General features: G+C 39.9%; 1 protein-coding gene across 1 annotated transcript in view; it reads right to left on the reverse strand.

Annotated features, from left to right (window-relative positions):
- Window positions 1-8,550: 8,550 nt before the first annotated feature.
- Window positions 8,551-27,552, reverse strand: part of si:dkey-183c6.8 (protein O-GlcNAcase) — a 36,210-nt gene continuing 17,208 nt past the window's right edge. Inside the window, exons 3-17 of the mRNA XM_060925077.1 lie at window positions 25,853-25,950; window positions 25,627-25,757; window positions 25,178-25,349; window positions 24,722-24,820; window positions 23,334-23,603; window positions 22,487-22,573; window positions 20,519-20,919; window positions 18,544-18,718; window positions 18,332-18,388; window positions 18,178-18,263; window positions 17,949-18,053; window positions 17,205-17,296; window positions 16,852-17,047; window positions 16,461-16,617; window positions 8,551-8,843 (exon numbers count right to left, since the gene is read on the reverse strand). Of these exons, the coding sequence (XP_060781060.1) occupies window positions 8,707-8,843; window positions 16,461-16,617; window positions 16,852-17,047; window positions 17,205-17,296; window positions 17,949-18,053; window positions 18,178-18,263; window positions 18,332-18,388; window positions 18,544-18,718; window positions 20,519-20,919; window positions 22,487-22,573; window positions 23,334-23,603; window positions 24,722-24,820; window positions 25,178-25,349; window positions 25,627-25,757; window positions 25,853-25,950 (2,263 nt within the window). The 3' untranslated portion in view covers window positions 8,551-8,706. The remainder of the gene's footprint in view (window positions 8,844-16,460; window positions 16,618-16,851; window positions 17,048-17,204; window positions 17,297-17,948; window positions 18,054-18,177; window positions 18,264-18,331; window positions 18,389-18,543; window positions 18,719-20,518; window positions 20,920-22,486; window positions 22,574-23,333; window positions 23,604-24,721; window positions 24,821-25,177; window positions 25,350-25,626; window positions 25,758-25,852; window positions 25,951-27,552) is intronic.

The following is a 27,552-nucleotide window of genomic DNA, read 5'->3' on the forward strand; positions in this document are numbered from 1 at the left end:
CACATCAGGTCAAGGCAGAATACACATCTCAACTAAACTGATAGAATGTGTGAAAGTTGGATATTAAGCTGAATTGTGTCTAAAGGCCTAAATCTACTGGTCTTCTAGTTAGTATGCAATTGTAGAAATGTCAACAATGTCTGGAGGAAAAGTAAAACATTCCTCATTAACAATAGAGCCTGTGTAATGTTGGGCAATTTGGAGTAGACAGTGTGGGTTTGAGGTCTCACTTGACTTGCATAACAAAAACAACCAGATACAGTTATACAAAAAAATGTAAGCAGTTATTCATCAAACAAGTGCATGGCTACAGAACAGTAACACAGTTTCATTCAGTTTGGGTTATTATATACTATATTTTGGTTATTATATATTTAAATAATATTGGATGGGTTTTTTTCATGGTCTATCAGATATACTCCATTTATCTAACATGATATTGAACAAGTTGAAGACAAGTTCAATAGCATGGTAGTTGAATGGAATATATCCAATAGACCATGAAAAAAACCTAGCCAATATTATTATGATACATACTGTGTATACACACACACACACACACACACACACACAGTGGTGCTTGAAAGTTTGTGAACCCTTTAGAATTTTCTATATTTCTGCATAAATATGACCTAAAACATCATCAGATTTTCACACAAGTCCTAAAAGTAGATAAAGAGAACCCAGTTAAACAAATGAGACAAAAATATTATACTTGGTCATTTATTTATTGAGGAAAATGATCCAATATTACATATCTGTGAGTGGCAAAAGTATGTGAACCTTTGCTTTCAGTATCTGGTGTGACCCCCTTGTGCAGCAATAACCACAACTAAACGTTTCCGGTAACTGTCGATCAGTCCTGCACACCAGCTTGGAGAAATTTTAGCACATTCCTCCATACAGAACAGCTTCAACTCTGGGATGTTGGTGGGTTTCCTCATATGAACTGCTCGCTTCAGGTCCTTCCACAACATTTCCATTGGATTAAGGTCATTCCAAAACATTAACTTTATTCTTCTTTAACCATTCTTTGATAGAACAATTTGTGCACTTAGGGTCATTGTCTTGCTGCATGACCCACCTTCTCTTGAGATTCAGTTCATGGACAGATGTCCTGACATTTTCCTTTAGATTTTGCTGGTATAATTCAGAATTCATTGTTCCATCAACGATGGCAAGCCGTCCTGGCCCAAATGCAGCAAAACAGGCCCAAACCATGATACTACCACCACCATGTTTCACACATGGGATAAGGTTATTATGCTGGAATGCAGTATTTTTCTTTCTCCAAACATAACCCTTCTCATTTAAACCAAAAAGTTCTATTTTGGTCTCATCTGTCCAGAAAACATTTTACCACTAGCCTTCTGGCTTGTCCACGTGATCTTTAGCAAACTGCAGATGAGCAGCAATGTTCTTTTTGGAGAGCAGTGGCTTTCTCCTTGCAACGCTGCTATGCACACCATTTTTGTTCAGTGTTCTCCTGATAGTGGACTCATGAACATTAACATTAGCCAGTGTGAGAGAGGCCTTCGGTTGCTTAGAAGTTACCCTCGGGTCCTTTGTGACCTCGCCAACTATTACACGCCTTGCTCTTGGAGTGATTTTTATTGGTCGACCACTCCTGGGGAGGGTAACAATGGTCTTGAATTTTCTCCATTTGTACACAATCTATCTAACTGTGGATTGGTGGAGTCCAAACTCTTTAGAGATGGTTTTGTAATCTTTTCCAGCCTAATGAGCATCAACAATGCTTTTTCTGAGGTCGTCAGAAATCTCTTTTGTTCGTGCCATGATACACTTCCACAAACGTGTTGTGAAGATCAGACTTTGATCGATCCCTGTTCTTTAAATAAAACAGGGTGCCCACTCACACCTGATTGTCATCTCATTGCTTGAAAACACCTGACTCTAATTTCACCTTCAAATTAACTGCTAATCCAAGAGGTTCACATACTTTTGCCACTCAAAGATATGTAATATTGGATCATTTTCCTCAATAAATAAATGACCAAGTAAAATAGTTTTGTCTCATTTGTTTAACTGAGTTATCTTTATCTACTTTTAGGACTTGTGTGAAAATCTGATGACGTTTTAGGTCATATTTATGCAGAAACACAGAAAATTCTAAAGGGTTCACAAACTTTCAAGCACCACTGAATGTGTGTGTGTATATATATATATATATATATATATATATATATATATATATATATATATATATAAACTCAGTATAGTTAGTTATCACAGAACACAGAATAGTGCATACATACAGTTGAATAGTTTGCTTGCCCTTTTGTTTCCTCAAATCTTCCTATTTTACTTTAAGAGCCTAGGTTATTCATGTTAAATCAGTAGAATAGGTAATAATATGTTTCAAGATAATTCATAGCTTAATTTATGGCCCTTCAGGCAGAATTTGAGTTTGACACCCTGTTCTATAACTTCTGAAAGCTGAAACCATGACAACTGAATTTGAGTCCAAATGAAAAGCTTTTAATGGTGCTGTAAACAGACTTCATTCCAGTACAAAAAAAAAAAAAAACATTCTTTAAAAACGTCCAACATAAAATATTCTACATTAAGTATCATTAGTACCCCAATGTGTGGGCTTTTTATTAAACAAACCTATATTTCAGCCAGCCAGAGTAGTGCAATTGTTAGCAGGAACACAATTTTTAAAATACAAACATGCAAATAATAATGGTTTTTAAATGAGTTGTAATGATAATGACATATATCCAATAAAACAAAACCTACTCTCAGATGAAAGTCAATCTGCCATGATTTTTTTTTTTTGCCAACCTAGAACCATGAGGAGTTGTTATGTAATCTAGTGTATGAGCGAGTGTGTATTCTTGCATGCAGTTAAGGGGGTTGAAGGTGATAAAAGTTCTCCTTCACAGAGATATTTCTACATTTGTGTGTGTGTGTGTGTGTGTGTGTGTGTGTGTACTGAATAGTATTGTGTGTGTATTGAGTCCTGCACAGAAATGGGGAGGTATAAAAAGCTTATGTCAGTCAGCAATTTTTCATGCTAATTCCTGTAGGAACAGATGCCGAGACTATTCATATTGTTCAAGGCCTCTCTCTGTGTGTGTGTGTGTGTGTGTGTGTGTGTGTGGCAAATGACAGTGAGAATAGTGCTATCCTTCAAACGGCATCTACAGTAGCCTAGTCACTGTGCTTTATGCTCCTAACGCAATTACAGAAGCTTGCAATCACTCATAACGAGCTACAGAGCATTACCACGAAAGCTAGAAGACATGTAAAGAGTACCAGTTTAGTGAAGAAACCAACAGAAAGAAATGAGATGAATTTAATCATGCTGGATCAGGTATGATATAGTGATCGATGGCAGTTATTCATTAGCAAATCTTTAAGCAGGTGTGCAGGCCATTTTACACAGCATATGAAATTAGTGCATTCTCCAATTTTATCCAAAAAAGGAGCAGTGCAAGTCTAAGATATCGTTCCTACCAAACAGTAACAGACCTAGCATTAAAAAAAGAAAAGAAAAAAAACTGTAGCCTGAGTTTCCAGGTCATGTTTGCTGAACGAGCAGAGGCACAGAAATAGAATCATTTCTCCCATCGGGGAAGGAGCGAGTATACCAAGACTGTGGTGTAGTCAAGGCTATGTGTTGTGTATACACATGCTTTTTCCAGTGTGCTTTCCAGTGGGTGCTTAATTCTAATGATAGTAGAACTACTTGGATTTTTTTGGTATTGAAGGAAAAGTTCACACTGAATGACTTGCATAATAATTTTTATAATTAACATGTGCTCTTCAGTGACACCCAAGATATAACTTTTTTGTTTTGTTTTGTTTAAACTTCATTTATTCATACATGTCAACCTTTGGTCAATCAAACCTGTATAACCAACCTCCAAAATCCGTATTTCCCTTATAAAATCCGTATAAGATGCAAATTAAAATAATTTACCTAAAATTTGAATGATAATTAACAATGATATATCCAAGTTACTTTTTATTCAATATTAATAACAATAAACCTTCAGAATGAATACAAAGCTCCAATGTTCGACAAAAACACAAAGTGTCACTCTAATGTTCTGAATTGTACTCCATGACAGCTTTTTTTAGCAGTCTGCACCAATACTCACTAGGCTGCATGTCACAGCAAGTGTCTGTGTTGATCTTGCCGGAGTGCCCATTCAGAATCTTTTCAGTCGCTAGTGAAAGTCGCTCAGGTGGAAATACGCGTTTCAAACAAAATACTTCCGGGTTGGTGGGATTCTCGCAATGCGGTGTGCGCATGATCAGAAGTGGAACGAAGTCTCGCTACCACAAGATAACGCGCAATTTCATAAGACTCTTTACTGGCTGTCTGTGGTGTACAGTACATTTGTAAATGTTATGCGCTCTTTTATCATCGTGGGAATTGATTATAGCTCTAAATAAATATTGAAGTTTTTTTAAAGAATCCGTATAACTTTATTTGTACGCCCGTATACTACGTTTATTGAATCAAATCTGTATAAAATACGGACATTCCGTATAGGTTGACATGTATGTTTATTGACATGTTAATCTATTTTCACCTTGGCTAATGTTTTCCAACATTACCTACAATCCTGCTTGACTACTTGACTGATGATAGTGACGCCAGTAGGTTTTAGCCAGTGCTTCATCAATGCTTTAGTCCTTTAGTCTGTAAAGATCTTTCACCTCCTCATCTGTAAACTCTGCTCCAACAGCTCATCTACCAACAACTTTCATACTAAGGCCATTGCACTCATTGTGTCATAGTTCTCTACTTAGCCAGACCAAGTCTCTGAGCTGCATTGCATTCTGGACCTTTGTGCCTAGTGTTCGTTCTCTCCACTACGTCAGTGTTGGATTTCTCATTTGATATTGAACATCACTGGAAAATGGCCAACGAAAAAAACATATGTTTGCTCTTTTGTTTGTCAAAATTAACTGCAAAACTTGATTGTTATCACTTGTGTTGAAGATTGCTGAACTGTTTTTCAGTCTCCTGTGGTGGCAAACTGGCAGAAAACTACCAAGTTCTCAATGGAGTAAATGTTGTTATTGGCACCAACCAACAATATAGCACCATAATTGCTAAGCACAATACAATCATTTCTATATAAAGATATTTAATGGGTTTGATGGTGGACTTCACTGGCAGGGCAGGGTCAGACAAAACCTGTGCATCTGTTTGAACATATGGAATACAATTTGATTGCTCACTTTCATTTGATATTTTTTGAAGAATTTTGATGAGTTAGTTGTTCATTTCGTACAGATGAATGAAATCTCATGTGCATGCAGATACAGTTACAGGTGTAGAATGTTGAAATACTACTAATATTAGCATTTGCGAGACTAAATGCCTACTTTAGACTGGACTACACCACAGAACACAGGTCATTTTCAATGTTACTCATTACTGGAAACTAAAACATGGACAATGTCAGGCCATATGAGGAAAACATGGGACAGACCACTGCACATTTCTCTTCCTGTAGGTTCTTTATGAAAACAGGTCTAAGCAGAAAGGCCCAGTGAGGGACCTCATACTTGCAACAGTTGGCTTTGAACTAAGACTAAGTCCACATTAATATGTTTTAGTTTTAAAACATGGCACTTTCGCTATGTTTTGCTACAATTCGTCCCTCCATCACATGACCCTTTCTGGATGAAAACAAATGGCATCAGCTGTTTATACCAGCACATGCATGAACAGCAGAGAAGAACTGTCAGGGCCTTCTAGACCTTCAGAGAGGGCCCAAACATATCAGCATTTCAAATGTTATATTTAATTTCTTTCATTCTTTAATTGCTTTCATTCTTTCATAATTTCATTATAATTATTCTCTTCTCATTCTAATTTGGCCTCATTTTCTATCAAATTTACTTCAGAAATGAAAAGGTTACTGTCCTGAAAACATTAAAATAGATTCAGCCAATGAGATTTTTTTGTTTGTTGTCTCTAGGCTGAGAAGTGTTTAGAGCTGGCTCACTCATTGGTTAGAACGTCATTGCTAGGACAGAAGGCCATGGCAGTGTATGTGTATGTAAGAAGTAACAGATGAATTAACCAATCAGATTTTGATTTATAGTGGGAGGGACCAAAACTTTATCACCCTAAGCCTTTTCGAAGGCCAACACGAACTTAACCATGAGTTGGTGCAGCAGTGAAGTCACCTTCCAGCCGGTGTAGCATTCATCAATAGTATTAGTGAATGCTAATAAAGCGGTCAAGCCAGTGCTATTGAGAGCAAATAGCACAGGCTAACGACCAATAAACTAAGGCTACATCCACACGACAATGGCAACGAGATGTTATTTAAAAATATATTGTGTCCAAATGGGCAACGATCAGTAAAATATCAGGTCCATATGGCAACGCAACGCTTGCTGAAAACGATGCAATACACATGCCACACCTCTAGGAGCACTGTAAGACGGTCCCTTCGGAGACACCAGAACAATAGAAGAAGTAAGGACACATGCGCATAAACTATTATGCACGAGACTTCATATTAGCCACAAAGTCAGGAAAATCTGTTCGTAAAATTACATTATAATGACCAAATACAATGAAAAGTATTTTTCCAGTCTCACCTGTGAAAGGTAATCCCATGTGATCTCGTTTGGACGGTAAACCTGTTGGTACAGTTAAACGCAGCTAATCTTTATTCTCCGCTTTGACCTATCCAATATGGCGGCGAGGATGACGTATGATTCTATGCGGAAGGCGGCGTCTTTAATGGTCCGGAATAAATTGAATGCTACACGTTGATGGATTAATTTGTTGTTTCTCACCTGTGAAAGGTAATCCCATATGATCTCGTTTGGACGGTAAACCTGTTGGTACAGTTAAACACAGCACATGAATCTTTATTCTCAGCTTTGACCTATCCAATATGGCGGCGAGGATGACGTATGATTCTACGCGGAAGGCGGCGTCTTTAATGGTCCGGAATAAATTGAATGCTACACGTTGATGGATTAATTTGCTCTTCTACACCCTTTTTGAGGAATGTATTGTCGGACTTAAATCAACATCTGAAGAGGTGAGATCGCTCCTTTTTTTCCCTATTTTTGCTGGCGGGATTGACTCTGCCCTACGGGCAGAGTCTCTCTCTCTCTCTCTCTCACTTTGCACCATTACACAATAAATATTCACAGTGAAAATATTTTGTAAGCACGTTTCATGAACCAAGTTATAGGATTTGTTGACAACTCGCATCGAGTTCGTTACACTTCTACCCGGCGTGAAGCACTCACAGTCATGTGGTTGTGATGTCATCGTAAACAAATCCGTTCTACTCATCCAGACAACTTCACAATGGCAACGTTGCCAGATCTTTCCACTCTGGAACCCGTTCTCAAAAAGATTGCGTTTTGGGCACCCAAAACGCCGGTGCCGTGTGGACGCCAGGCCTAAACGATAAGCAATTGTATCGGAGTCACCTGAATCCGTTGCCATGTGGACAGAGCCTAAGATTTCTGTCTTCAGATTCTTCTTCCACGCTGCACGCTCACTACAGTATTTTTCAATCATACTTAAGTATTCATTTCCCTATGTAATTTACTGAGTTACTTTTAAAATCAACATCGACAGCTACACGCAATGGAGCGACCTGGCAGCTTGCTGCTAATCCCTTGCAAAATCCTTTGCCCTGTTGCTTTTTTGGTGTGTCTGGCTAAGTTTTGGCTGAGCTGAAGTCCCAGCTCTAATAGTAACGGTTCACCACTGATGAACAGTGTATGTGAATGGTCATGTGATATGCGTTTTCAGTTGTGTTAGTACTGACAAAGATTATTTCTGATATGGAGCTAAAACACTCATCTGGATGGATATCATTTTTGTTTTAAAATGAAAACACGTTAATGTGGATAAAGCCTAAACTCTCTTTGAACTAACTCTTGCTAAGTGCTGTGGGGAGGCTTTAAATAAACAGCTCTGATAAAGATGTTATATGGTACTAATCAACTGCGAATACATTTCATTCATCGCTTTTAAGGAATGCACCAGTCATAACGCTAATGGTGCTAATCATGTAAAGGCTAGTATAGAGCAGTTAGCATCATGCTAACCAGGCCACAGTGGCCAGTTGACTGTTAGTCAACAGCATGTTTTGGGCAAAGTGCTTCTTCAGCCCGAAATAGTCCTGCATTACAATACTGCTTTCAACAGGCCCTCACTGACTTTCCACCATTACAGGGAAGTGTGTATTACCTACGTGACACAAGTGGCCACTTGCAGAAGGAGGGATTGAGGGTGTAGTGGAGAACAGATTTGCTAAACAGCTAGCTGAGTACAGTAATAAAGGTCCATCAGCTGTCATCTATAGATACAATAGTGGCTACATTAAAAGCCAATTTCAGTGAAGTAAATGTTATATTTTGGAAATACTTTGTACTTTATTGCTCTGTATTAGACTGCAATGCATTCAGAGCAATTTCTGCTCTCCACAAAAGGTCATTTAGCAAACATCTCTTAAGTTAATAAAATATTAAATGGCCCATGATTGGTTCTGTGCATCTATCTAAATTAAATGTCAGACGGGAAGTGGATGAGGATGTGTTGAAAGATGTATCGGAACGCAGGATATGTCCTTGAACTTGATACCTTTACTTAAACTGCAGGGCTGGTTAACATGTATCTTTGCCCAAATAAGTCCAATTGTTTCATCAGTGATTGCTTGTGAGCCGGTTAAGGCTCTAGAGCAGCCTGCCCAGGATCAGTCCCTCTGTGGAGCGAGCCTCTCCCCTCACAATCTCCAGAAAGCCCAGCTTAGTTAGGAACTCCAGCCTTAGTCGGTCTGTGGGCTGCACCTCACAAAACACACCCTGGGAACCTAGAGAGAGAGAGAGAGAGAGAGAGAGAGAACAAGCAGGATATTTTTCTTCATTCTCATTCCTCAACACTTCTAGTTTATTAGGGTTTTTTTAGTCATCAAGCTGATTTGGAAATGTCTAGATTTGGATGTGGGAGTGTTAAAAATATCAAATGTGGAGGATTTGAGAAGTTTCATTTCTGGCATTAAGAAATTTTACCATCCAATTTCAAGTCCTTTAGCATTGAGACTTTATTATAGACCCTTTTCAGTCACGTGACCTTCGTAAATGCGACCGCCATTTTGGACATGTAGTGGACTTCGGCTCGAATCAGTTTGAATGCGAGGAAGGCGACAAACGAAAAACATAAAAGAAAAAGGAGCGAGATGCAGAAAACACCTTCAATATCCAGCGACATAGGGCATTTACAGGGCGAGCAGAGGGAGAGATATTTGCAAAAATTGAGGTTAGCAGGCTTAGAGAACGACGTTTACCTGCTTCCACCAGGATTGTTCACTGACGTACGGAAGTACACGAAGCCCTCGTCTTTACCTGACTTCGGCCCACATGATCTGTATACCTATGTCATTAAAAACCCATCGCCATACACATACATGCCAACGTCCGAGGTTCCGGAGCGCGCTCCAGCTTGCTCCAGGAGTGCTCCGGCCGAGGTTCCGGAGCGCGCTCCGGCTTGCTCCGGAGCAAGCCGGAGCGCGCTGCTTAATTTGAGGGCAACCTCGGCCGGAGCACTCCAGGAGCAAGCCGGCGCGCGCTGCTTAATTTGAGGGGAACCTCGGCCGGAGCACTCCGGGAGCAAGCCGGCGCGCGCTGCTTAATTTGAGGGGAACCTCGGCCGGAGCACTCCGGGAGCAAGCCGGCGCGCGCTGCTTAATTTGAGGGAGAGCAAGCCGGAGCGCGCTCCGGAACCTCGGACGTTGGCTCCGGCAGCTATTTATACTGGATCCGGTGTAAATAGCTGCCGGATCCTAATTACAGTAAACTAGTAAATACAGTAAAGGAAAAACTTGAGACTGAAAGGTTTTAACAGTCATCCAAATGACTGAACGTAAACATTGCTACAGTAACATACCAGCTACTTGTTGACATTAGCTAGTCAACAATAGCTACTACAGAAGAGCAAAGAGGTTACAATGGGTTATTTTAGCCTATTTGGTTACACACTCGCCGCCACAGAATGTTAACAGCAATGTAATGCCTTTTCTGGCTAATTTTATTCGTCTTACCTCCAACAAAGTGGTCACTACACAAGCGTTGGTATGCCGAGGGCTGCCAATCTGTTAATGGCCGCTATCCATCTTCTCCGTCGGGATCCGATAAAATGATAAACCTTGCCTTGTTTGTTGATGGTTACTACATCCAGGTGCACAACAATATAGTGGCATGATGGAAGTCTTGCTGAAAGTAAAAACTTTCTTTGCTGCCATTCCTCAATGTTGGCTGTGGTAAACTACTGGTAGTACACGTCCAAAATGGCGGTCGCGTTTGTCGTGACGTCACGTGAAAAGGGTCCATAGATGTTAACTAAAACATCAAGGACGTAGTAGCTCATCTGGCCTGCCATCAAAACAACCATGACTACCAAAACATCAAACGGAACTGAAATGTGACGATGTGAGAGAGGACCAACCTCCACGACTAATTGTTTACAACAGGAAAATCAACAAAGGACTAAATTTTGTTCCCCAAGGGAAGATCTACCCAAAACATTAATCACAAGTGAATTCGCATGATAAATGAGAGGCGATACAATTCTAGTCAGAAGAAAATTTGTGAAGTTGACCCAATTGCTAATTTGTTCGAAAAAAGTTGACAATACAATGACCAAGTTTTGTGCAGAAGGTCTCGTTCTTTCAAATAAAACAATCAGAACTGAAATCCATTGAGAACTGAGGGAAGAGATACAATTTAACTGAAACTAAATGAAGTTGTAAGCAAATTGTATACAACAAGAAAATCAACAAACAAACAGATAAGTTTTGTTCCCCAAGGCAAGATCTACCCAAAACATTGATCAGAACTGAAATCAGGTGAGACCTGCAAGAGGAGATACAATTCTAATGAGAAGTCCCAAAATTCGTGAAGTTGACCTAATTAGCAGTTCGTTAGAGAAAATTTGACAATACAATGACCAAGTTTTGTACAGAAGGACTAGTTCTTTCAAATGAAATAATCAGAACTGAAATCCATTGAGAATTGAGGGAGGAGATATGATTTAAATTTAAATAACCAAAGTCATAAACAAATTGTTTACAACAGGAAAAATCAGCAAATAAACAATCAAGTTTTGTTCCTCAAGGGAAGAGCTATGCCAAATATCGATCAGAACTGGAATCGGATGAGAAATGAGAGAGGAGATAAAATTCTATTGAGAGGCTTGGAAAATTTGTTAATTTGGCCTAATTAAGAACTCATTAGCCAAAAATTTGACAAAACAATGACCAAGTTTTGTGCAGAGTGATGAATTCTTTTAAACAAAAAATCAGAATGGAAATCTGTGGAGAATTGACGGAGGAGATACGATTTAACTGAATTGTGGATGACGGACGCCACGCCATGGCAACAGCTCATCAGCATTATGGGGCAATTCCGTGGAAGTGTCAACCACACAGTCAGAATTTCAAACTGGGACTATATACATAAATGAGGTATCATTGGAAAGCTAACAACCTGTACTTCTTGTAAATGTTATGTGTTTGTTGAATCATGCATTCAAGAGATACGTATAGGTCTTTAAAGTCTCTTGAAATAAAATTTGCAAATTTCAACAAAAAAGGATGAAATCATGAGATGCCTCATAATCCACTAATGTTACTTACTGAGAGTTGCTGTTTTATATCAAATTAACAGTATAACATTTGGTCTTTCTCCTATGTTATTAAGTTGGCTCAACTATGGTCTCATTCTGGGATAGCCAGCTTCAATACCGAAATGGCCGATGCATACGTCCATAACCAAAAATTTGATTTTTTTTATCCCCTTTAAAGAATATTTGTACCATTTCAATTTCTCTTATGATGCAAAGCTAACTTCAGATCCTAAGCCTAAGCAACCATAAAAAAATGGGCTGTTCATATTTTTTACAGAAATAAAGATACCCAAATTTATGTACATCCATAACCGTACATCCATAACCAATCTAAACATACATCCATAATCATGCAAGATCACATGTTTTGTATCTTTCAGCCCTTTGGTGGATCTCTTTTGCCATTAAATAACCCATGCCCTCTGGTGTACAATTTTTTAACTAAGCATGACATCACTTCCTGTTGAATTCCATGTGCCCTGCTACATCTAGACACACCTGATACTAGGGCTGGGCGATTTTACGATTACGATGTTATTCACGATATAAAATCTCTACGATTAGAAATTAGACACGTACGATATGCCTACGATAAGCCTACGCCTTCAATAAAATTACTTCATCCGAAGTTTTGACAGACACGCGAATAGCCAATCATAACTAAACAGTACCGCACGTAACCAATCAGTTGGAAGAGAGCCACGTCAAGTTAGGTTGCGTGCACACACAAACACGTGTAGCAGCAACGCACAGCATGGCTGTGGTGAAGTTTGCAGGAGCGCGGCATTTCTCCAACAAATCGTGAAACAAAGCGATTATAACAGGGTTCCCGCGGGGTTTTAAAAGGTAGTTAATTAAAATAGGCTAAATTATGGCCAGTAAAAAGTAGTAAAAGGTAGTAAACGTAATCTGACGTGGTAGTAAATTTTTTTGACCCCCATCCAACTGGGCCTATGTGTTTTCTAATTCGTTTAATTAACCTGCATGCCATAATATCCATAAATTACTACATTTGGGCGAATTTATTTTTATGTATCGAGGAGGACCGCAGTGAGGAGTTGGTGGCGCATGCGCTTTGAATTCCAATAACGGTCGAATCCAGTATAAATTTATACCAGAGATTGTTTAGTACGAGACTGACTTTGTTTATACGGCTGTAGTCGAATCTATCTGTTGACCCGACTGGCGACATCTGCACAAGAATTAAACAATGGGGAAATGCAAATTTTCAGACCTCTGGCTGGAGGAACCTGATTTTAAAGACTGGCTAAAGGCGGTAGATGGCAATCGGCGAGAGGCGCTCAGTGAAAAGTTGATCGAGGCACATGTAATGCGTTGTGCGCGCGCGCCTGGTGCGTTGTGTTGTGTGCGCGCGCGCGCGCCTGGTGCGTTGTGTTGTGCGCGCGCGCCTGGTGCGTTGTGTTGTGCGCGCGCGCGCCCCTGGTGCGTTGTGTTGTGCGCGCGCGCGCGCCCCTGGTGCGTTGTGTTGTGTGCGCGCGCGCGCCTGGTGCGTTGTGCGCGCCATTTGAGGCATCCAAAATGTGATGAGCAAATCTGTTGAACTGTTCAAATGATTAAGATTAACCCTCTAAAACACTGATCTCTGGGAGGAAGGTGTTGACTCTGCCCACGGGCCTTCACGACTACAGGACTGGTGCAAATGACTATCTTAAGCAAACTTGGCAATGTGTTGAGAGACTGCCAAAATAGGGCTTGGGTTATGTGTGTTTTGTATCTTTAGGGTGTGTGTCTTGTCTTTGTCATGTGTGTGTGTGGGGGTTCGTGTTTGCCATTTGACCTGATCTAAATGTAATGAGTTGATGTACCTAAGCACATAAGATTTTTTGTGCAAATCTGTTCACCTGTTCAAAAGATTATTCCACAAACAAAAGGTTGGCCATCTTGAAAGTGTTGGCCGACAAAATGTAATCAGATCTTGTACCTAATGTGAAGTGTTGACACACAAGGTTTAGTGCAAATCCGTGTACCCGTTAAGAGGTTATGGGCCACAGTTTCACAGTTCAATAAAATTATAACTTGTATGTGGAAGTTTGTTTTCTTTTATGCAAATATGCATTACTCCATGTGTAGCCCTAGCAATGGGAGGTTCTATTATGCGTCCAAAGGGAAAGAGTTACACTACCGGTACGTTCAGATTTTCTTTCTATCTTGTCTCATCAATCCAACTCTTTGGGTAGAGTTGTCACTAACTTATATGTAGCACATTCACTTGGACTAACACATACACTCAAAGATTACCTTGTTAAATTGTGAGAAAATGTCCAAATCCAAATTGTCGCTGTGGTAGTAAAAAAAATTGTGAAGGTAGTAAAAAGGTAGTAAATTCAACATAAAATATCTGTAGGAACCCTGTATAAAAATGAGCGAGAAGCCGACTGACCGGAGTTCTGAACAGGAAAGTCAGAGCACTGCCCTGGAGGACATCGTTGAAAAGAAGGGCCAGAGATCTTCGGTTGTGTGGAGGTATTTTGGATATTTAAAATCGGACATACAACAAAGTGTTACACAAAACCTTAAACACACTGACGTACAAGATTGCACTTTTTTTCTCCTTGCAGCATAAGGTTTACATGTCAATATGTCTTTTATGTTTATTTGAAAGCTGCTAGAATTTGCACAAATGATTAACAATGGTATATAGTTTTTATTTTTCAGTTTCAATTTATTCATTTGAACAAAAAGAACAAAAGAATGTGCATCCAGTTTGTTTTGGTTCTGTGAAACTTGAAGGCTTGTTAAGCTATTTTTGTTAATTAGGAAGGAACTACTAATTTGTAATGTTCATATTTTGAGCAGAAAATTAAAGAAAATACAAAAATGGTGATTTGATTTATATCGTGATATATATCGTTATCGAAAATTTTGAAAAAATATATCGTGATATAATTTTCTCTCATATCGCCCAGCCCTACCTGATACAAAGTTTCAAATCAGCAACAATCGACATTAAAGGAACCCCAGTTCTATGGAATACAAGGTGAGTTATATTCTTTATGAAGTTATTTGATAGAATTTCTAATTATTTTTTAATCAATTTCCATACATGTGTAATGTTCATTTCCCTCAAAAAAATTCCTGACACTTCCCAAAATGGATGCTACATCTCACTGATTCTCAGAGTAATGTGAAATCCTTGTAAACTGCAAGCAGCCAATCAATATTTACCAAGTTCTTTGCTATCCTGTTCATTTTGACTACGAGTTTTTGATTTGTTGTGGATGTAGTCAAATACTTAAAGTAGGTTTATTTGCCAACCAGGTGTGGGGACCATGGCTCTAACGAATAGAGAGAAGCAGGCCCGCTTCTGGGAGCGCCTGAAGAAGAACCCCTCCCTTCATGAGAAGTTTACAGAGAAGGACCGGAAACGAAAATCCCTTGAAAGACAAGTCCTGAAGAGAAATCCAGAAAAGTGGAAAGAATATCAGGCGAAAGAAAACAAGAGACTGAGAGAATTCCGTGCGCAGAAAAATGCAGGGGGTCATGGGGCTGGGGAAGAATCCCCCTCAGGTTTTTGCTCACGTCAGTCACTGGGCAAGGCTGTAAAGAAGGCAAAGCAAGCCCTTCCCAAATCGCAGAGGAAGCGTAAGGCCGTCACGGCAGTTTTGGCCGAAGACTAAAACATGAGATCATTAAATCTCAATGAGGTATTTTAAGTTATGTGCTATTCATGGTGCCAAATCCCAAATATAATATAATAGTCTAGAACTCCAATTGAATATGCAAATATGCATGTTATATGATGTTGGAACTGTGACCATTCAAATTGATCCTTGGGAATGGTGGCCAGAATCCTTCCCTCAGTTTGCAGTCATTAAAACCTATCCTGTTTTGTTTAAAGTCTGATATGGATTAAGCATTAAAGAAATAATGAAGAATTGACAATTACTCTTACTTTGATTAGTTATGATGTTTTTCTTTAAATACGAACGTGTGAAATCTTTTCAATGTGAATTTGTAATTTGTTCCAGAATTTTTAATAAATCTTCTAAAATACCTGTTTTGTGTCCTATTATTAAAATTTCAATGTGCCTTTATTGGTTTCACACTTGCCATATTCAAATAAACTATGTTGAAAAGGACTTCATACTGTCAATTACCATGTACATCCATAACCTTCACACGGGTACGTCCATAACCAAATTCATGTACGTCCATAACCGAGTGTTAAGTTGGGCCGTTCATTTAATATGCAATGAATAATCCTAATGGTTATTTTTTCTGTTAGTAGATATACTTGCCTACCCATGAAAAGTGTTTCTTTGTTAATATCTCTGTATACTTCACAGAGTTTTGACAAGGAATGACACAACATTGAAAAACTGACTTTGTCTGCATACGTCCATAACCGGTGTATTTTCCCCTTACAGCTCAAATATAAAAAAGTCAACAACCCTGTTGATGGTATGACTAATAGTGCTAAGTAGTACATATATCATGCACAAATCAAAACCATCCTACTACTATTCCTCTGTCAGAGAGGTCCTTGCGAAGTGTACGAATCGTACATCCATAACCACGGAATTGCCCATAGCCAGATGAGCTAATTACACGCTAGATGTGTGTAGCTGTTCATAGGAAGCTTTACCATGACCATTAGCCATGCGTTTCCTCTTTATTTGTGTTGTTTATTAGTGAAATGGTTGATTCCTACTTGGCTTGATCAAGCATCATATTAACAATGATCATTAAGATAATTTGAGATGCTCTAGTTGTTGTTTCTGGTGCTGAAAGCAGAATAATTAAAAGAAAGACACTCGCCCAAGAACAAATGGCAGTTGTTTATTACCGTTAGCTTTGAGTGCTGTGAGCAGGGACGTGAGAAGGCTTCTGCTGACACTGCAGTCCACCAGTTCAGGCAGCGCCTCAAGTCGGAGCTGAGACGGGAAGTGGTACAGCAGGGAGTCAGGGTAATCCTGCTCTTCATGCAAACTCAGCAGCACCTCCTGTGATTACAGGGAGAAATGAGATTAGTGAATGTTTTGTGTGAAAATTCTTGTGTTCCATCTTTGTACCTGTTTGTGAGGCAGGAAGTCTGACTGTTTATCCAGAAATACAGCAGTGAACACCACTATTGTCTAGCACATGTGTTTGAGATCTGACTATATTAAATTTACAGAAAGAAAAATTGATCGAGCCATAATCCTATGATGCTTATCTCTCCTGGTTTGAACTCTGACCTTCTGGGCAGTGTGTCCATTGGCTATGTGTGTACGTGTGGGGTATTTGTCTCTCATAGCAGGCAGCCAGGTGGCCTGACACTTCTTGACAAATGAGCGTACATCTAGAATGCCAGCAACACACCCACACACACCCAGCTCATCCTCTAGAACAAAGCTGTACTCTGGGCACAGGGACAGAGATGCACCCAAACACCTGAACACACACACAAGCAGAAACACTTTCATAAACATTCATTTGAAGTTACTCCAGGTGCCAGCGTTAGGAATTATTGTTATGACACTACAGGGACAGAGAAACTTCTGTGAAGGTACTTCTGTAAAGTTTGCATATTTATGTAAACAAATGTAACCTGTCACCGATGAAGTCTGGATGAAGCACAGTCACATCCTGAGCACCTCTGGTTTTCTGATAAAGCTGACGCACCATGCGGTACAGCTCTACCTAACAAGAAACAGGATAAGAGCACACAAACATACCCAGGAATTATAATGCAGATGAGGATTGCATTTATCCTCATGTTTTAAACTTTACTTAACTTTTAAAGTCTTTGCATGTTTTAAACTTTACTTAACTTTTATTCCATTTCATTCTGCTGTTTTTTACTGAACTTTTACTTCATTTTATTTTATTTCTACTATTGTTTAATTCTTATTTTTTCTCTCTTCTTCCCCCTTTATTTTATGTAATTTTATTTTCTATTGTTTACTGTTTTGCTTTTACCTCTGTAAAGCACATTGAACTGCCACTGTGTATGAAATGCGCTATATAAATAAACTTGCCTTGCCTTGCCTTGCCTCAAACATACCCAGGAATTATAATGTAGATGAGGTTTGCAATATCTATTACTTATAAAGCCATCCAGTAACTAGAATCTATGCGCCTTTTAGTTAGTATAAGATTGTTATAAAATGTATTAAATTGTTATAAAAATGTTAAGAAAGCCTATTTAAATTTTGAAAGTGAGAGTCTGAGCACACTATGAATGAGGGACTTCAGCGTGTTGTGAAGTTGTAAGTTTTACAACACAATTGTGTATCTCCAAGAAAAGCAGCATGGCATTAACTTGGCCTTGGCTGTACACAGTATATCTCACCTTGTCTTTGTGCTGGAAGGGCCGTATGTTGTAGAGACGAGACGTAGGGAAGAGAGGAGGGGGGTGACTGAACAGCTCACTGCTGGTGCCTACAGGAAGAAGCATCTTCGGCACACACCGGATGGAGAGAGGAACAAAGAGAAAAAATTATGAGGAATATATGGCATGAGCCATAATCTAACCACATTCATGCTGCATTATTCGCCTAATTGCTCAATGTTATTTGTACCTGGACTTCCCCTGACAGCCCTCCTTTAAATACCCAGGGCTCCGCTTCAACACCGAGAAGCTCTGCCCCTGATGAGGCTCCACACCCTGTTGAGAAGAAGCCACTTAGTCCCACAGCATGTGCAATATGGAGTTGAATGGAAAGCGATACTCACAATGAAAACAGTTCTTCCAGGAACCCAGTGAAGAACTTTCACTTATCACCCGACCCTCTAAAGGTGAGAAAATAGAGAAAGGGGGAGAGAGATGTATCAGAACAATTCAAATCATCTCAGGTATAAAGCAATACATCTGTATAGTCTCAAGCTATGAAAATCAATCCAAGTTCACATTTTCTTTCAATCAATTTCTAATTTCTCTCTCTCACCCAGCCAACTGATGAAGGCCTTGGCTACAAGCAATGTGTTTCTCAGGTCCCAGACATATGGGTAAAGGTCATAGAGCACAGCTCTGTTCACGCTGTTCACCACGCTGCCATGCAGAACTGCAATCTCATCACATGCAACCAGAAACCGGCCTGCCCGCACCCGCCACTCCTCCATCTGAGGGAAAAATAAGATTCATAGTAGCTAAGAAGGAAAGAGACTCTATTATTATATTACAAAATGCATGAAATTAATTAAATAGAAAAGTGAGAGATCATAGAGTAGGAGATGATCTGTTTAGGTAAATTTGAGAGATGGCATATGTTGTTTCATTTTTCTGATATCAATCCAATATACTGAAAGCCTGAATATCAGCCGCTAATGATACCCATCCACGATTGTTTTCTTTAAAACTTACAAAACCATCCATTATCTGTAACCGCTTATCCTGTTCAGGCAAGCTGGAGCCTATCCCAGCTGACTATGGGTGAGAGGCAGGGTACACCCTGGACAAGTCCCCAGGTCATTGCAGGGCTGACACACACAAACAAACAACCATTCACACCTACGGTCAATTTAGAGCCACCAATTAACCTAACCTGCATGTCTTTGGAGGAAACTGGAGGAAACCCACACAGACATGGGGAGAACATGCAACCTCCACACAGATAGGCCCTCGTCGGCCGCTGGGCTTGAACCCAGGACCTTCTTGCTGTGCGGCGACAGTGCTAACCACTACACCACTGTGCCACTCACTTATGAAACCTTAAATTATTATTTTAACTAAAACACTTTACAGTTAAACTCCTTCGCATAAAAGTCACATGCATTGTAAAATAATAAATATAATGAAACATAACCTATAAATATAATAATATTGATCCTAACAAAATAAAAACTAGTTAAGTCTCTTGATATCTAAACATTTCCAGTTCTAAAACTAAATTATTTTCCAAATCCAATTCCAGTCAGATATCCAATCTGTTTTCTCTGATATATGATCTACTTTTCTTTCTTTCTTTTTTTTCTTGCTGCTATTAGCCTGATACTGATACTCATACTGGATCAATCTCTAGTAGATATTTATAATCTCTTACTATTTATTTTTGCAAAAATTAGGAGAACGTAGGAGTGTAAATTATAGGGGAAATGGTAAGACAGGAAGAAGCTTTACAGTCACTTTTTTTTAAAACATGCATTTTTATGACGAATCCTTTCAGGGAATTAATTTGAGTATATTTGACACCTGGCTAAGTGAGATTTGGTATTAAATGCATATCTGTAAACTTACTGCATCATAAAATATAAGCTCAAATATGCAAATGCAGGCCATGCAAAGTATAGAAGATTATTTAAAACCTTTCATCAGTCTATCAGGAGAAGGCTATAGCCATGCTGGAGTTGGGGGCTTTTGCCCAATGTTCCCAGGACCGACTCCATTTCCACCATGAGCCAGACTATGATAAAGCTGATACTGTGAGTGAGTGAGTGAGTGAGTGAGTGAGTGAGTATTTCTAATTGGATAAAGACAAAAGTGTAGGCACTTCTGTGTGTTTTACTGTCATCAAATGGCATTAGTCAAATCAAGTACTAAAGTATTTATAAATAGACTAATTTTCAGAAACTATTTAATCGTGGTCAGTGTAGCTGGTTATACTGAGACTATCCCAGGAATATTATATTATATTATATACAAGTTTGGGATACACACAGCACACCACTTACACTCATACTTTCATTCACACTGGGGCAAGGATCAAAACATAGACCCTTGAAACACCAAGACTACCTGCTGCCCTCCAGTGTCACTCATTTATTATTCAATACGTGAAAAATGTTATGGTCTTCATATGATGACTTTGACAGAATGTACAGAAGCCATGCACCTGTCGCAACAAGTTCCACACATATTTCTCTCATCTAGCCTTTGTGCACCCTGTGCACATGCACAGACCATTCTGTATCACAGATAAAGACCTTCTGAGGTTGCATCTTCTTGCTGCTGCCGTTGACACTGACATAATGGCAGTGGCTTTTGAGCCAGGTAAGTGACTGCAGCAGGCTCTGGGCGGGTGGGCCATGCTCATGGGGCAGGTAGTACAGTCCCACCAGCAGTTGCACTTGGGCCTCGCTGAGTGGAGATTTCCCAGCACATGGGCCCTTTCCTGAGGCCTTCTCCCTGCTTTGGCCTCCAGGGGCCCGCTCCTCACTCTCAGTCTCAGCCGAGACTTTTACTACCGATGTGGAAGAAGGAACCAGAACCCCAGCAGCAGATGGAGATTTAGACTGGGCTCCATGCAGATTGTCTAAGCTTTCAGGAGGTTTAGGTTTGGAGGAGGTGGCAGATGGTTTGTGCTCTGTAGGCCTGTTCTGCCGTCCTGAGGAGAAGAGGTGTCACAAATGAAGAAATCAGAATTGTTTAAATGTCTAATTTTGGACACTTTTTCCAGGAACACTTTCCTGGCTGCAGAATAATCTTTGTATACCTGCCCAGGAAATCAGTCCTTAAATTATACACTGACAAAGCAAAATAGAAATAAGATATAAATGTCTCCAGTGAGTTTGCAGTTGAATTGAATTTCGATTTAGGGTGCCATGATGCAATTATGAAACCAATGTTTGTGCATCTCAATTTTTATAATATGAATGCATTTGGAGGCAAAATTCACATTTGAATGTCTCTTTAATCATCTTTTAAAGCAGGTGATTTATAAACATCTAAACATTTTGACGAGAGAGAGAGAGAGGATATTACACGGTTGTGTGAAGATATGAAGTTTATCTTCAAGTGGTGAACATATTTAAGAGTGAGCGAAGTGAATGAGTGAAAATATTTTCAACACAAGAAGATGAACTTCATATCTTTGTGCCACCATGTAATGTTGTTTATATTATAGGGACACATCCACAAAACAAAAATACACAAGTTAATCAAAATAATTTTAATTTTGAACCGGTTCACCATTTTGACAACGCAGGAAAACACTGGGAGTGACATCATCAAAGTAAAATATCGGGAATTATTACACATACAGGACACTTTTTTGATGGAATTAAAACATGTATTATATTCCCTTCTAATGGGTTTCCTTCATTTGGTTTGACAGCATGCAATATTGTTATCATATCATTTATCCTACGTGTATTACGTCACTCTACCCAATGGAGAATGAGCATTGAATATGGTTTACAATATTGCATGGTTGTCAAGACAACACGATGTCACATGTCGGAGAAGTAAAACTTCCACACTGGCGAGTGATTGTGACAATTTGTAAACAAGCATGGCTGCCAGGTTTTCTTCATTAAATATGGAAGATTTTGAGAGAATTTTGAAAGAGAAAGATGCACTGAACATCAGAAATAAATGTGTATGTATAATAATAATATTGGCTGGCTTTTTTTTCCCTCATCTTCACATCGTTCAGTATCATGCTAGCTGAATGGAATATATCTGATATACCACTCAACACCAGCCAATATTATTTAAATATGTCATTCAGATCCTCAATGTATTTCGTCTGAAAAATGCAACTTTTTCAACACGAGAAGATGAATTTCATATCTTCAAGCCAATGTGTGATTTTCTTTTTATTATATAGACACATTCACGAACAAAAAGTACCCAAATTTATCAAAACAATTCATCGATTTCCTCAAGAGTGACATACAGAGATTTATGTCGCGGATTTGGATCTCCATGTCCTGGATGTAGCTCATATGAAAAATACAAGTGATATATTTCCCAGTAAAACATTCATGTCCATATATATATATATATATATATATATATGAATCATATATATAAATATATGAATCATATATATAAATATATGAATCATATGAATATATGAATCATATGAATATATGATGTATCAGAATCAGTAACACAAACATGAGCTGCGTGTTTGACTCTAATGGATGAGAGGTGTGTGTGTAAAATACCAGGCTGTAGAGGTTGGTTCAGCTCAGTCATCCAGTCTTTCAGCGCAGCAGAAAGTGCTCGCTCCGGACAGTACTGATGCCCTTTACCTGCACACACATGCACGGCTTTGTTTATTATTATACCATAGGTCTATCCCTAGATTGATTCAATTATTATCTGTTTTTGTTATCATAACATTGCTCCTTGTTTCAAAAAGCCAACTTCTCAAGATAACTTTATTAACTTCATAAACAACATCCCTGCAGTGATTCAGCATTAAGTGTCAATGGGAACAGTAAGGATAACAGAACAGCGTTCTCAATCACACCCTCATTCATGTACAGCATTTACATGTTCATTAGGGAACAGAAACACATCAAAATGCATTGTACAGTATTCTCAGGTCTAACATTTCTGAACCCAACAGTCATTATCCGTAAAGTCCTACATATGCACCATTTCATCAGAGAAACAGTGATAGTGAATAGAAAATCAGTGTTATAATGTCCATGAAGGTGTATTAATGTCTTTCAGTCCTTAGAATGCTCATAAGTTAATCATATTATGTAATTGACCACTCGGTCCTGTCTAACTCTTTCCCTTTCATCCTTTTGCTCTTTGAGCTAATAACCAACCACACATATTTCCTCCATGATTCATTTGGACATCAATGCCCACTTAACCCACCATCACTTCTTTCATGAAATCAGATCCTCAGTCTCCCACGCAATCTACCACCATCCTTTCTTCTGCCATTCATATTTTCTTGTTTTTCTTTCCTTTCTTTTCCCATTACTCTTACTGTATTTTTACTTTCCATCTGCTCCTCTCCTCTCCTCTTTCTCCTACACACATCTTTCCTCTTACCTTCTCTCTTCTCCTTCCCTGCTTTGTGCCATGTCCCAAGTGTGTGTAGAGGGATGTAGTTTGCTTCAAATTCACAGTTAGGATTCAGCAGCAGACCCCTGAGATAAGCATGGAGGCCAGGTGGACGACCCTTAAACGGCCCCAGGAAGACACGACGTGAATCGTAATCATTAGCATGCAGATTGTCCCACACCAGGGGAGGGCGCTGTAACACTGACTGCACCTCCATCAGAGAATCAGCACTCAGTTCTCGAGAGATCACCTTGCTTCCTATTGGATGAAAGACATATAAACATGTTAATCACGATTTTCTGAGGCTATGGCAATGGATAGGCTGATAAATGATGTTATAAACACAGACTCACAATTCTGCACTCACAACTCACATATTATTCATATTACTCACATGAATCAATATAATAAGCCAACATATATCTATAAACTAATTAATGTCAGTTACAGCTGTAATATTATTTAAAGATATATTGAATCTTACATGAACGCTAATAACCCATGCATTCACAATGACAGAAAATTGTCTACAGGCATTTTCCTAATTTGGAAATGGACATCTTAGTTTAAAAATAGCCTCAATGAGGCTATAGCTCATACCGGCCACTGTTGTTGTGTGTGAGTTTGAAATCCGATCAATCCTGTGGGAGGAGTAGGGATTTTTGTGAAATTGCATATGACCCCTGTGTAGCTGCATCCATGGCAGATGGTGCCACCTGGTGAACAATTCTTGTTGGTATATGTCTTTAGAGTCTTCTGGGTGAGTTTCACTGAAAACATCCCAGCAGTTTACGAAGAGTAGCATTTAATGTGACGAGTCACCCAAAAATTTCAGACACTCATAAAATCATAAATATGATAGGTGGTGCCACCGTCTTGACAACTTTTATGCACATCTACCTGGGGAACATTCCATATGAGTTTGATCAAAATCTGATCACTCCTGTAGGAGGAGTAGTGATTTTTATGAAATGCATGTGACCCCTCTGGAGCCTCATTCATGGTAGGTGGTGCCACCTGGTGAACAATTTTTGTTGGAATATGTCTTTAGAGTCTTCTGGGTGAGTTTCAGTGAAAACGTCTCAGCAGTTTACAAAGAGTAGTGTTCAATGTGACGAGTCACCCAAAAATTCCAGCTGCTCATAAAATCGTAAATATGACAGGTGGCACCACCATCTTGACAACTTTTATGCACACCCACCTGGGGAACATTGTATGTGAGTTTGACTGAAATCCAATTAATCCTGTAGGAGGAGTAGTGATTTTTGCAAATTATGGACAGACCATGACAGACGGACAGCGTGTGATCGCATAAGCTCATCCAGCCTGGCCTGCAGCCGGTTGAGCTAAAAACTGATCAGATATCATATGCTCACCAGTCCAAATGACTGAGATGCCGGGCAGCAGATCTTCTCCTACTGTCAGCAGGTATGGAGACTTGGACACACTGGGAGAGCAGAGAGAGCTGCAGTACTCTGCACAGAGAGAGAGAGAGAGAGAGAGAGAGAGAGAGAGAGAGAGAGATTCTAGCTGAATATGCTACTTGCTAAATGAGAGCTCTCTGTCTCTATTGCCATCAACCAAATGGCAAGTAAAATATAAATCAGACCTCAAAGCTTACTTTGTTTACTTAGCATCAACTAGAGTTGTGTGGCAAATTATGTCCATGATGTCATCGAGCTCCTACATTTGAGTACCTACTGTATATGCAACAGACCCAGGTACTCAACCAAGGTGCTAATATTTTTGGACTACGATTCTTAGCTGTACATATTATTGCTGAGCAAATGTTCATGCCAACTTGCTCATAATAAACATGGAAAGTGGCCTACCAGTGGGACAGAACAGGAAGACAGGCGGCTCCCCCAGGAAACGGAAGGTCTCATTGGTCACAGACACCTGAGCATGCGCGAATGAGGAGAAAGCCTCAGTATCAGCCTGACACATGGAGTGGTCGATGTCGTCAAACAGAATGGCAAATGCCTGGCAACCCAGTTCTGCCACCTAGTAGTGAGGACAAAAAGATACAAGAGAAAGTGGAGCAGGCTTTGGTATCACTTAAGGGACTGAGCTAAAAGGGAGATATTTTAATCCCAGTAGGCCACTGGTAAGCTAAACAATAAAGAAGGGCTGTGTGGGTGTGTGTAGGAGTGTGGTTATGTGTGCAGTTAAGGAGGTGGAAGCTAATAATAATTGCCCTTGATCTGCAGTCATGTCTCTCATGCAAACAGATTTATATGCAGACATGTGACTGTGTAAGTGTATGCATGTATTCATGTACCTGTCGAAGTTTGCGCTTCAGCAGTGTGAGGTCAGAGGCACTGGAGAACACAATGTCCTGACCAGGAGAGAGAGCATAAACAAACCTCAACCCTCTCGACTCAGCTTCATGCACCAATGCTTTCAGTTGGGCTACAGAGATGGGGAGAGTCAGAGCAAGAATGAGAGTTAAAAATAAAAGAAGTCGAGAATAAACAAATAATGCTACATGTGAAACCATCCTATACCTTCCTCTTCTGTGGAGTACACCTCTCTCCACAGCAAACGATGCTTCAGGTCATCTTTAGGGCCATACAGGTATGTGTTCAATCCCCATCTTTGCATCCTGTGTGTATAACACAGACATTGAAAAAGAAGAGGCTGCCTTTAATGGTACACACATAATAGCATAGAGGAGCACAAATAGTATTATATTTGCAAGATACCAAATTATTAGCAATTACTCAAACGTGCAGAGCAATTAGTGTATTTATAAGTTATTGTATTTATAGAACCTAACTGTAACACTTAATGGCCATGCCAGAGTATGCTCGAGAAGCAAAGCCTACCTGGGAGAACACTCAGAGCCCAATAACTCGAAGTATAAACTATTATTGAATGTGATTTAAGAAAGTTGGAGTACAGCCTATATTGAGGTTTTTCACCCACGTGACCAAGTCATGTGATGCATCGTTAGGGTGCCATTTTGGACGTCACGGCTCGAATCAGTCTGAATGCGAGGAAGGCGACAAATGAAAAACATAAAAGAAAAAGGAGCGAGATGCAGAAAACACCTTCACTATCCAACGACGTAGGGCATTTACAGGGCGAGCAGAGGGAGAGGTATTTGCAAAAATTGAGGTTAGCAGGCTTAGAGAACGACGTTTACCTGCTTCCACCAGGATTGTTCACTGACGTACGGAAGTACACAAAGCCCTCATCTTTACCTGACTTCGGCCCACATGATCTGTATACCTATGTCGTTAAAAACCCATCGCCATACACAGGTATTGATCTGAAAGCGTATAAGAGTTTGGATGCCTACAAATATTTTGTGTCAGGCTGGGTAACATGCCTACATCAGTGGGTCGTCCCTGGAGCCGGTGGTCGCCATCTTATTACAGCTAAGGTTTGTTCACATTTTCATTTACTTTCGGTCCTCAGGATAAACAAAATGTTATTAAATGTCATTGAAATAACTTCTTAGTCTGTTGAGACATGGCCCGTTATAAATTTGCTGTTACCAGGCAATGACCAAGAACTGTATTATTAGGGTCGGTGTCTGTGTTGTAGCAGTGTACTAGCAGCTAGCTGTTAGCACTAGCTAATGTCAACAACATAGTAGCTAGTATTTACGTTCAGTCATTTGGATGACTGTTAAAACCTTTCAGTCTCAAGTTTTTCCTTTACTGTATTTACTAGTTTACTGTAATTATGATCCGGCAGCTATTTACACCAGATCCAGTGTAAATAGCTGCCGGAGCGCGCTCCGGCTTGCTCCCCCTCAAATTAAGCAGCGCGCTCAAGCCAGAGCGCGCTGCTTAATTTGAGGGGGAGCAAGCCGGAGCGCGCTCTGGAACCTCGGCCGGAGCACTCCGGGAGCAAGCCGGAGCGTGCTGCTTAATTTGAGGGGGAGCAAGCCGGAGCGCGCTCTGGAACCTCGGCCGGAGCACTCCGGGAGCAAGCCGGAGCGCGCTGCTTAATTTGAGGGGGAGCAAGCCGGAGCGCGCTCCGGCAGCTATTTACACTGGGTCCGGTGTCTGTAACACGTTTTTTTTCAAGCTGGTTCTCCCTCTCTGTCTGCAGCGTTGGTATGTAGCTTGACCTTCAAAATGGCGGACACCGGGGCGTCACGTGACCCTGTGACATCAGGTGAAAAACCTCAATTGCTGGTGATTATACTAGCCAAAGGGCAGCTTACTGTATTTTGTGTAAACTAGCCTTGTCT

Source organism: Neoarius graeffei, chromosome 1 (genome assembly GCF_027579695.1).
Source record: "Neoarius graeffei isolate fNeoGra1 chromosome 1, fNeoGra1.pri, whole genome shotgun sequence".
NCBI classification, from domain to species: domain Eukaryota; kingdom Metazoa; phylum Chordata; class Actinopteri; order Siluriformes; family Ariidae; genus Neoarius; species Neoarius graeffei.